General features: G+C 47.2%; 1 protein-coding gene across 2 annotated transcripts in view; it reads right to left on the bottom strand.

The window, feature by feature from the left end:
* Positions 1 to 1,155: 1,155 nt before the first annotated feature.
* Positions 1,156 to 11,441, bottom strand: part of NPC1L1 (NPC1 like intracellular cholesterol transporter 1) — a 26,873-nt gene continuing 16,587 nt past the window's right edge. The window contains exons 11-20 of one of the 2 annotated variants that reach the window (XM_012809993.2): positions 9,712 to 9,902; positions 9,382 to 9,506; positions 8,647 to 8,773; positions 8,423 to 8,478; positions 5,933 to 6,083; positions 5,426 to 5,657; positions 5,152 to 5,265; positions 4,874 to 5,036; positions 1,992 to 2,111; positions 1,156 to 1,655 (exon numbers count right to left, since the gene is read on the bottom strand). In XM_012809993.2, the coding sequence (XP_012665447.1) occupies positions 1,651 to 1,655; positions 1,992 to 2,111; positions 4,874 to 5,036; positions 5,152 to 5,265; positions 5,426 to 5,657; positions 5,933 to 6,083; positions 8,423 to 8,478; positions 8,647 to 8,773; positions 9,382 to 9,506; positions 9,712 to 9,902 (1,284 nt within the window). In that variant the 3' untranslated portion in view covers positions 1,156 to 1,650. Of the gene's footprint in view, positions 2,112 to 4,873; positions 5,037 to 5,151; positions 5,266 to 5,425; positions 5,658 to 5,932; positions 6,084 to 8,422; positions 8,479 to 8,646; positions 8,774 to 9,381; positions 9,507 to 9,711; positions 9,903 to 11,441 lie in introns of both variants that reach the window. The other variant, XM_012809992.2, reaches the window with a different exon arrangement.

Below are 11,441 nucleotides of genomic sequence, written 5' to 3' on the forward strand. Positions count from 1 at the left end.
TGTTGTTTTCAGTGAGAGAATTAGTCATTACTAAGCCCACCTCTTCTTCTCTTTGTATATTCTTGATTTACATTCTTTGCCATTAAACATGTTTCAAATATTTTTCCCAGCTCATGATGTGTCTTTCAACTTCTTTTAAGTTTTTGTGTGTGTTTATAGAAGTTTTCAATTGTTATGTAGTCATATCTTTAGTCTTTACTTTTGTTGATTCTGGATCCTATGCCTCAAGATTATAACGTACTTTTCTACGTTTTCTTCTGATAATTGTATAATTTTGTTTTTATACTATTTAGCTCTTTCAGCTATCTGTACTTCTGGTTTTGTGTATGGTATATAGATACAATTTTATTTTGAGCCAAATGATCTGCTACTCTTCCCACATCATTTATTGAATGGCCTATCCTTTCTTCTGATTTGCAATGTCACTGTTAGCACAAACTATATGTTCCTCAGATCTATTTGTTTACTCCTTTGGAGTTTTTAACAGGGTGACTTGTGTGATTTCTCCTCAGCCTCTACTTCCTGGTAACTCTGCCTTTACAGAGTTCCTATCCATCTTAGCTAGCCAGCAACTCTCCCAAAGGTGAATTAATGAGGACAAGAGAGTAGAGAGTAGGTTCTAGAAATACTAGCCTTCCACCTCTTTTGCTAGTCTTCCCTTTACATGTTGACAGGCCCTTGGAGCACAGGAAGCCATGGTAGCTTTTTAGCAAAAGAAGGGCTGGACCCAGAAGGGAGCAGAAAGGCTCAAGGGGGATCTTGAATGTTCCTTGACATTTTCACCCACGTTTCCAACCTGGTAGCTGGTAGTTTGTGTGGTTTGTCCTTCCCTCCCGTAATGCATCCCTGGGTTCTCCAAGGGGTTCTCCAAGTTTTGCCTACTTCACAGGATGTTCCCAGAAATGGAGAAGGTACACATCCTACTCTTGGCTGAGTCCCAGGCTACTCTCTGTGCCCTCCCAGTTTGAGGAGAAATTACTCCCACTCTCAAAGGCATTTGTAAGGCACAGGTACACAGCAGCCTGGCTATTTTCTTGTAAAGAGGGTGGGGAAATAAAACACAATCAATATCTAAAAACATCTTGCTCCCACACATGTATTATTTGTGCCATTTACAAAAATTAGCAGCCAGAGTAAGACACGAGACAGAAAATACCATTTCTTCCCAACAAATATTTATTAAGCACTTGTATACTCAGCACAGAGCAAGGCTTCTTTCTCTCTTCTAAAGCTTGTGCATCTGAAGATTTCTCCATGGAGACTCAGGTTGGGCTAGTTTGAGGCCAACAGGCCAATGGAGGCGGGAAGCCCAGTTTGGCCCCAAGAGCTCCCAGCCCAGATGGCATCAACTAGCAGCAGTCTCACCTGGAGATGACCAAACCTAACACTATTTTCCAGGTGAGGTGAATCCATTACAAATGTGTTTAGGAGAACATCCTCCCTGGGCCCTTCCCTCACCAGAAAGATGTGGATGGCAGTTTTGCAGGTGCACCCAGCAGAGGGCAGTTGCTGTTTTCAGCCTGAGCCTTGGCCTCTTCCTGGACTCCCGTGGTGTCACAGCCCAAAGTGGAGTCACTCTCTGTTCTCAGGGACACTGGTCAGTCTTAAAGACTTATTGACTTAGAATTGAGGTTTTTTTAACAGAAGAATCTAATCTGTTGAAAGAGAAGCAGCACCTATGAAAGAGTCTGAGTCTGGGAAAACATAGACTGTATCTATTCCGGGCAACTCTAAGACCCAGGAACTGTAGGAGTAGGCACTCTATGCTAAATGAGGCCCAAGTGCCTCAGAAACCAGGGGTCCACTATGGGAGCAGAGGAGCCATCAGCAGTACTGCCAGGAAGCCTCATGGTCAGAGGGCATAGCGTTCTCAAGAGATAGGCAGTCTCAGGGAACAGCTTCCCTAAGCTTGTGTGGGAGTGAGGTGTCCATGGACAATTACAAGAAAATTTTCATGGCCCATCAGTTCAGAGCCGGAGAGCTAATGGTACCAGTATCCTTGACAGGATCTTCAAAGCCATGGTTGACATAGATGTTGGTGGCTGCCCTGGCCACTGCTGCCTCCTCAGCCAGCTCCTGCTCCAGCTTCAGAGTAGGGTTGACATCAGGCCCTGCAGAGACAGAGATAAAGGGCCACAGTCAGAGAGGCAGGCAGGGACCACATGCAAATTGTGCAGCCAGGAGAGAAAGTGTTGGAGGATGAGGTCAAAGCTTCAGCCACAAGATCATTCACTGTAGCATTGACAGCGGGGGTGGAAAGTCAGAAATAATCCAGTGTCCAACAGTTAGGAGCTGGTTAACTAAATCATGATGGAACCTTCTATAGGATAGTGTTTTCTAATTAAGTTTTGTTTGTTTGTTTGTTTTTGAGACAGAGTCTCACTATGTCGACCTCCATAGAGTGCCATGGCATCACAACTCACAGCAATCTCAAACTGTTGGGCTTAAGCGATTCTCTTGCCTCAGCCTCCCAAGTAGCTGGGACTACAGGTGCCTGCCACAATGCCTGGCTATTTTTTGTTGCAGTTCTCATTGTTGTTTAGCTGGCCTAGGCTGGGTTTGAACCTGCCAGCCTCGGTGTATGTGGCTGGCACCGTAACCACTGTGCTACAGGCACCGAGCCAGTGTTTTCTAATTAAGAATTGCCATCCACTAATGAGTCATGAAATCAATCCATAGATTAATACCGGAGTTTTAAATATTAATGACAAAGTATTATTTTGTGAAACATGTGTTTTAGTTATGTGTATCCATGTGCTCATGAGAATCACCTCTCAATGTAATTCTTGTTGAAGGTCATGCCTAAAAACCCGATAGCATAAACAACCTTTTGCTGAATGATAGTTTGGTTCAGGAAGAGATAAAGGAGGAAATTATTAAATTCCTCAAACATAACAATAATGAAGACACAGTTACCAAAATCTGTGGGATATAGCATAAACAGTCTAAAGAGAGAAATTTATTGCATTAGATGCCTACATTCAAAAAACAGAGAGCATATCAACAAATTAATGAATGATCTTATGGAATGGAAAAAGAAGAACAATCTAATCCCAAACCCAGCAGAAGAAAAGAAATAACCAAAATTAAATCAGAGATGAATGAAATTTAAAACAAAAGAGTCATTTAGAAAATTAATGAAACAAAAGTGTTTTTAAAAATAAATAAAATCAATAAACCTTGACCAGATTAACTAGAAACAGAAAAGTAAAATCTCTAATAACCTCAATCATAAATCATAAAGGGGACATAACAGATGCCACAAAGATACAAGAGATTATCTCTGAGTACTATGAGAAACACCATGCCCCAAAACTTGACAATGTGGAGGAAATGGATCAATACCTGGAATCACACCCTCTCCCTAGATTTAACCAAGAAGAAATAGATCTCCTGAACAGAATGATTTCAAGCACTAAGATCAAAGAAATCTCCCAGAAAAAAAAATGTCCTGGTCCAGATGGCTTCACACCAGATTTCTATCAAAACTTCAAAGAAGAGTTTATACCCATAGTTCAGAAATCATTCCAAAACATTGAGCAGAAAGGAATCTTCCCCCAACACATTCTACAAAGCAAACATCACCCAGATACCAAAACCAGGAAAACACCCAACTAAAAAAGAGAACTTCAGACCAATTTCACTAATAAATATAGATGCAAAAATTCTCAATAAAATCCTAGCCAATAGATTACAGTTACACATTTAAAAAATTATAGATCACAATCAAGTAGGTTTCATCCCAGAGATACAAGGCTGGTTTAACATAGGCAAGTCCATAAACATAATTCACCATATCAACAGAAGCAAAAACAACATATGCATATGATCAACAGATGCAGAAAAACATTTGATAAAATTCAACATCATTTTCTGATTAGAACATCTAAGAATATAGGCATAGGTGGCATATTTCTTAAACTGATTGAAACCATCTACAACAAACCCACAACTAATATTACACTGAATGGAGTAAAACGAAAGCTTTTCCACTTAGAACTAGAACCAGACAAGGTTGTCCTCTATTGCAACTACTATTCAACATAGTGCTGAAAGTTCTAGCTAATATAATCAGACAAGAGATATGGACAGAACCTTCTCTGATAAAGACAGATGAATGGCTAACAAACATTTGAAAAAATGCTCATCATCCCTAATCATCACAGAAAGGCAAGTCAAAACCACCCTGAGATATCACCTAACCCCAGTGAGAACGGCTCCCATCACAAAGTCTCAAAGCTGCAGATGTTGGCGTGGATGTGGAGAAAAGAGAATACCTTTTACACTGTTGGTGGGACTGCAAACCAATACAATCTTTTTGGAAGGAAGTATGGAGAATCCTCAAAGAACTCACATTAGATCTCCCATTTGATCCTGCAGTCCTATTACTAGGCATCTACCCAGAAGAAAAAAATCATTTTATCATAAGGACATTTGTACTAGGCTTGGCACCTATAGCTCAGCGGCTAGGGCTCCAGCCAAATACACCAGAGCTGGTGGGTTCGAACCCAGCCCAGGCCTAACAAACAACAACAACAACAACCAAAAAAATAGCCAGGCATTGTGGCAGGCACCTGTAGTCCCCAGCTACTTGGTAGACTGAGGCAAGAGAATCCACTTAAGCCCAAGAGTTGGAGGTTGCTGTGAGCTGTGATGCCATGGTACTCTACCCAGGGTGATAGCTTAGGACTCTGTCTCAAAAAAAAAGAAAGAGGTAAAATGGGAAATGCTGCGTGGTCATGTTCTTAGCTGTGCATGTGCTTCTGACGTTTGCCTATGGCTTGTGCATACTCCCTGAGTTTGCATGGTGAGCATGCTCTATTGTGATCATCATAACTATGACAGCCTGGCAGGAGTGGGCCTTGGCACTCACCCAGGTAGCTGAGGATGACTGGCAGGAAGACCAGGCCGTGCAGCAGGCCCAGCAGGGTGATCACAAGGTTGAGGCGGAAGAAGAAGATCTGGATGAGCTGGGCCTTGGCGAGGCCCAAGACAAGGATGCCAGGCAGGTTGGTCATGGCCACCCCTGCAAATACCTGGGGGCCACAGCCAGGCATCAGGTGGAGCACAAGACATCAGGCAGGGCACACGGTATCAGATGGGCACAGGGCTTCAGGCAGGACACTGGATGAGACCCCTCATCCCACTCACCGCACTGCCCATAGAGATAGTGGCCTCTTTGGCCCTTTCCACCCTGGTGGGTTTGGTGCTGATGGCAAAGGAGCGGGTGATGTGTGACACAAACTCCACAGACATGCCTACCGCCTGTGGGCAAAGAGGGGGCTTCAGCCAAGAAAGGCACAGATCTTCGCTGATACCAGTGGGGCAAGAATCTAGATTCTAGTCAGAACTGGGAGTATTCTATGAGGCGAGATCCCCAACCACCCCTCCAGGGGCCACCTGATGCCTGTGTCTGGTGGGTTACCGTGACCAGGTTGATGAGGGACACAGCATTGTAGCTGATGCCCCACAGGGCCATTAAGCCAACAGTGTCCACGACAATCATGACAATGGAGAACAGGTTGATGATGCCGGAGCGCAGGTCCATCCCCAGCAGAATGCAGCAGACAGCGAAGGTGGGCACTAGGCAGAGGCTGAGCATGAAGAGCCCTTCGGGGAGGACAGTCAAGTACTGCTCATAAAACACATTGCTGATCCTGCCAGAGAGCACAGTGTGGTCACAGGCACAGGCCTTGCAGCCCCTTAAGGTGAGCAGGCCACCTCTACTTCAGAAGGAGAATGCTAAAGGTTCATGTGGGCACAGGTTAGGGTATGAGCAAGCGTGGAAAATGGACAGGCCCAGAGCCACAGCTGGAGCCTCCTGACCTGAAGCTGGTCCTCATTCAAGCAAACTCTTGAAACCCACCACCCTAATCTCCTGTACCTAGCAATCACCCCCACCTCCCTCCAGCCTAACCACTCAGGTCCTCACGTGTAGGGGAAGACCTCAAAGGCTGGGTCTGTCCCAGGCACCTTCCGCAGGTCAGCGGTGATGTTGGCTGCCAGCTCCCGAGCTGCCAGCAAAGCTCCTGTGAAATCCTGTGAGTTCTTCAGGGGCTTGTGGTAGGCCATGAACCGCGAGGCTGGGGACAGTGGCACAACGGAGAGGACAAAGCATAGGTCAGAACTCATTCTAGGACATCCTCAGAACACCCACGGGCAGTGGCACAAGTGTCTGATCAAGCTGGGCTCAGGGATCTGTCACAGCCATTTGGAATTCTTAGTATATTTTGTGCAAGGAGCCCAAATTTTTATTTTGCACCATCCCTGCAAACTCCATAGCTGGTCCTACGGCCGTGGGAGATTCAAGACTGGGCCCAAGCCTTGATGTGTGGAGTCTAAAGAAATCTTCCTGGCTCGGCGCCTGGGGCTCAAGCGGCTAAGGCGCCAGCCACATACACCTAAGGTGGCAGGTTCGAATCCAGCCCAGGTGCACCAAACAACAACGATGGCTGCAACCAAAAAAAAAAAAAAATCCAGGTGTTGTGGTGGGCACCAGCTACTTGGGAGGCAGAGGCAGGAGACTTGCTTGAGCCCAGGAGTTGGAGGTTGCTGTGATGGCACAGCACTCTACCCAGGTTGAAGCTCTGGCTCAAAAAAAAGAAAAAAAAATCTTCCTGATGAACCCAAATTCTTCTCTGTAAGGTTTCAAGATATTCATTGGATGTTAAAGATTAATTAGCTTTCAAATTTACATCTTCCTATAGGAAAGACCAGAAAGGAAGACAGAAAAATGTCAGTTGAATGGAATTCACAAGCAATTGAATTGTTAGAGCTGTGGCTTAGAGCTCCTTCCAAGTAAATACAATAAAGGTTATTTCTTTTTTGTTGTTATTTTTTTGAGACAGAGTCTCACTATGTCACCCTCAGTAGAGTACTGTGGCGTCAAAGCTCACAGCAACCTCAAACTCTTGGTCTTAAGCAATTCTCTTGCCTCAGCCTCCCAAGTAGCTGGGACTACAGGCATCTGCCACAATGCCTGGTTATTTTTTTGTTGTTGCTGCCATTGTTGTTTTTGCTGGCCCAGGCTGGATTTGAACCTGCCAGCCTCAGTGTATGTGGCTGGCACCATAACCACTGTGCTATGGGTGCTGAGCCAATAAAGGTTATTTCATTTTTTCTTTTTTGGTCCGGGGCTGGGTTTGAACCCACCAGCTCTGATATATGGGGCCAGTGATGTACTTGTTTGAGCCACAGGCACCACCCAAGGTTATTTCTCAATTGTGTACAGTGACCATGTGGATTTGGAAAAGAAACAACAGCTACATATAAAGAAGAAAAGAAATATTCTTGGACATATGCAACGTCACAGTGACTGGAGAGCCTTCTGCCAGGTCTCTGATCACTTGGAGGTTGGCTCACACACAGATGGCCACCCAAGCCTGGAAATTCAGGTCTGGAAGGACTCAGGTGAAGCCTAGACCTTGCATTTCTAACAATTTCCAGGGGATGCTAATGCTCCTGGCCAGGGGACCCCAGCAGTCTGGAAGCACTGCTCTAGACTAACCCAGTGCACACACAAGGAGACACAGGGTCAGAAGTGGGCACAGATCTGCCCCAGGTCGCAGGAGATTGGCTCCCCCTCTCCTCCCTCCAGGGCCTACTCTTCTGTCCCTGACTGAGACTCCTAGTCCCTTCTACCCACACTGGCCCCACCATGCGGCCCACACAGAGCATGCTGTGGCCAGGGACCAGGGCCGTGGTGTGGCAGATTGCCCTTCTGGGAAGATGGGTCCTTCATGGAAGATTTAGTGGGCAGGTGGAGCAAGCAGCTTTCATCAGTTTGTAGCTAGTGATGCAAACCATGAAGGATTTCAGGGCAAATTGAATTGCACTGAAGCCTTCTGTCTCCACTTGCTGACCCCAGATCCATCTCCAGCTGCAGCTCCTCAGGGACCCCTGGCCAAGCACATGGGCACGGAGCTGTGGCCAGCTTCTGGCTCAGATGGCCAGCTCATTCTGCTGGGGCTGAGTTCAGGAACACGTCGTGGCTCTTTTCCCCGCCAGTTCAACTGCATCTCCCTTGTTACTTCTAATGGTTGCTAGGAGTGCACTGCCCAGGCATCCTAATTCATTTAGCCAGTTAACTAATTCAACTTACCCCAATGCCACTGCTGACATTGGGGTAAGTTGTGCAGGCAAGAAAAGGTGCTTAGCCTAGGGTGTAGGGACCCCCCAGTATGGAATCAACTTCTAAAAGAACTCCACAAATTCCATGCTAAATGTGGACTCGAGCATAGAAGAAGGGGCAAAGTCTGAGAATGTGGCGCTGGGAAACAGGCCGCTTGCTGACAGAGGTAGCACTGTTAGAGGCTCCCGCGAATGAGAGAGTATGTAAGGTGGAGAGAGGCTATTCCCCGGGCTCTCAGGACTGTCCAGACAGCCCACTTTTGTCCTCCCCTCCAGGAGAGGCTATGCTTACCTAAGACCTGGCCATTTGAGCTCAGATTCACAGAGGTGCTGTAAGCTGCCAGGCCGCTGCGGGAGAAGCCAGGGCAAAGACTTAGCGGGGACTAGGCTCTTTCCCTCTATCCAGCACCCAGCCTCCCCGCAGAGGCCCTCACAGCTTCCTTCTTTCCACTGCGTTTATCCCCCTCCTGTTGCCCCCAGGTCCACCCTCCACAGTAGAAGACCTCCCAAGCCTACCCTTTAGGACATTTGATGTTGGGTGGGTCACTCAGGAACCAGGGGAGGTACTTGTGGAATTGCTCCACTGAGGGCCGCACGGGGCCCATTGTGAAGTCCATGCAGTTCTTTAAGCAGTTCAAGGAGTCTGCAGAGAGAGGGGGACTCTGGACAGCAGCACCCCACGACCAGCTCTATTCCTGCTCTGTCCTGCTCTTTCTCCTCCCTTCCCATGAAAGTTTCCCCAGGCATTCTTGCCTCAAAGTCACTTCTAGGGGGATTTTCACTTGTCATCTCTGACTGTAGGAGAAGTTCTCCCTCTTAGTTATAGAAACTGCTGGCACCTACAAGCAGTAGGTGGGGAAGGGAAGTTTGGGGCAGAGAAACAGGTCCCACAGGGGCCTTGCACTCAACCTGCAAATGCAGCAGCTCCAGGCAGTGAGGCCATGCACCAACCTCTGACTCCTTGCCACCCTCCCACCCCACCACAGCAAGCGCCACATGCTTTGCAAGCAGGGATCCATATATGCCAAGCATAAGTGTTTGAAGGCCCATGGTCTAGCACAGCCACCCACACAGGTACTCCTCACAGAGCGCCTGTCTCTGAAGCCAAACCTGTTCCCCTGCTTCCAATAGGCCCTGCAGGAGGAGTGAGAGGAGTAGAGAGAAGCTCTCCGGTCCTTTCCTTTCTCTAGTCTCAGTTTCCCCAAGCTGTGGTAGGCAATAAGCCCCCCCCCCACAAGGTCCCATACTCACTGACGGTGGAGGGGCAGAACTTGCCCGCATTGGAGCCTAAGATATAAAGGCGGCAGCAGGAGGACGGAGTCAGCCAGTCAATGAAGTCATCCACCCAGGAAGAGGCAGCAATGGCCAGGTAAGACCTGAGTGCAAGAGAGAGGGGAAAGGAGAAGAACAAGCTGGGCAGGGTCGTAGGTCTTTCTTGTGGCCCAACCCCCAGGCTGAGCCTTCCCAGGCAAGAGGCCACAGGACAGCGGGGCAAGGGGAGGGGTAGAATAAGCAGGAAGAGGGGATTGCAGGGTGCACAGACAGGGAACAGGCCAGCAGCCAGGCAGACCAGACACTCACTGCTCAGGGAACTCAGAGGCATACTGGATCTTCTGGGTGAGGGAGTTGTTGGCACAGCCAGCGCTGGAGCAGATGGCATTCATACCCTCCTCAGTGGAGAAGTTGTAGCCCGAGGTAGTAACAAAATATACTGGGGCCCCCACCTCAAAGTAGCGGTTCAGAAAGAGGAAGTAGTCAAGGAGATACGAGTCCTGGGAGCAGAGGAGGGTCAGTGAGCCTCAGGAGGCCCTCCCCCACTAAAGTGCTAACTTCACCTCAGGCTCCTGAAGATGCAGAGATCTATGCTCAGAAGTACACACAGAGGCACATACTGAGGTACACACTCAGAAGTACATGCATAGCTACACACTCAAAGGTAAATGCTGAGTGGTACACACACAAAGGTATACACAGAGGTGCATGCTCGGAGGTACTCACACAGAAGTACACAATCATGGCAAACATAAGGAAATACATGCTTAGGGGTCACAAACAAGGTACAGATGAAGAAGAACATACACAGACGCACACATTCAGGGTTACCCTTAGAGAGGTAACTGCACAGTGCAATTACAAAGGAACATGCTTTTAGGTGTCCCCACGAATGTACATGCTGCAAGATTCACAAATATATATATAATCATAAGTACATGCACAGAAGTACACTCATGGAGGTACAAACACAAAGCAGCACACACCACCTACATGAACATATACTGACAAAGACAAACATGCACATATACATGCACATACGTTTTTCCCTTCTTCTCATCCCCAATTTGGCACAGCCACAGTCTAAGGGCTGGCCTGTGATCACAGCCTATATTTGCATGTACATGTAAATGTCTGTGTGCACACCCTCAGGGCCATGCCCCAGGTATCATCATGGTCTGTTCCCTTGTAACACAAAACCTCAGAGTAACATCAGGGAAGGTGGCGGAGTAGGAAGCAACAGGAATCTGTCATCCCAACTGGACAACAATTTTTCTGGCAGAATTTGTCTGATGTAACTGTCTTAGAAACCTGGAGGCTATCAAGGGCTGGAAGCCTCCAAGGTAAGGCATGGAAGGTAAGGTGTAGTTACTTTGTGTCAATTTCAGCTCTTATCACTGTAGTCAAGAGTACATTCTCTGAGTAGTTTGCACACAGCTTACAAGAGAGAGTAGGCAATAAGATACTGTCTTCCAAATATCAAGGATCTGAGTTCTGACCTCTGATCATTACTTCTAATCTTAGTGATACAGACACACAGGTAGATAGCCATTGCTGCAACTCCCACTGCCATCATTGATTTCTCCTCCACTTCCAGTTGAAGTAAGTTACATGAGATTTAAAGAGAAGTTTAAAAAACAAACTTCCATGGGCAGCGCCTATAGCTCAGTGGGTAGGGTGCCAGCCACATACACCCAGACTGGCAGGTTCAAATCTGGCCCAGGGCCAGCTAAACAACAATGACAAACGCAACAAAAAAATAGCCCGGCGTTGTGGTAAGCACCTGTAGTCCCAGCTACTTGAGAGGCTGAGGCAAGAGAATTGTTTAAGCCCAAGAGTTGGATGTTGCTGTGAGCTGTGATGCCACAGCACTCTACTCAGGGTGACAGCTTGAGGCTCTGTCAAAAAAAACCCTAGTCTTTTAAAAAATAATAAAATGTAAAATAAAAAATTCAAAGCCAGGCTCGGCGCCTATAGCTCAACAGGCTAAGGCGCCAGCCACGTACACCTAAGGTGGCAGGTTCGAATCCCCAGCCCGG

This window comes from Otolemur garnettii, unplaced genomic scaffold (genome assembly GCF_000181295.1).
Source record: "Otolemur garnettii isolate 467f Iridium unplaced genomic scaffold, OtoGar3 scaffold00119, whole genome shotgun sequence".
NCBI lineage: Eukaryota > Metazoa > Chordata > Mammalia > Primates > Galagidae > Otolemur > Otolemur garnettii.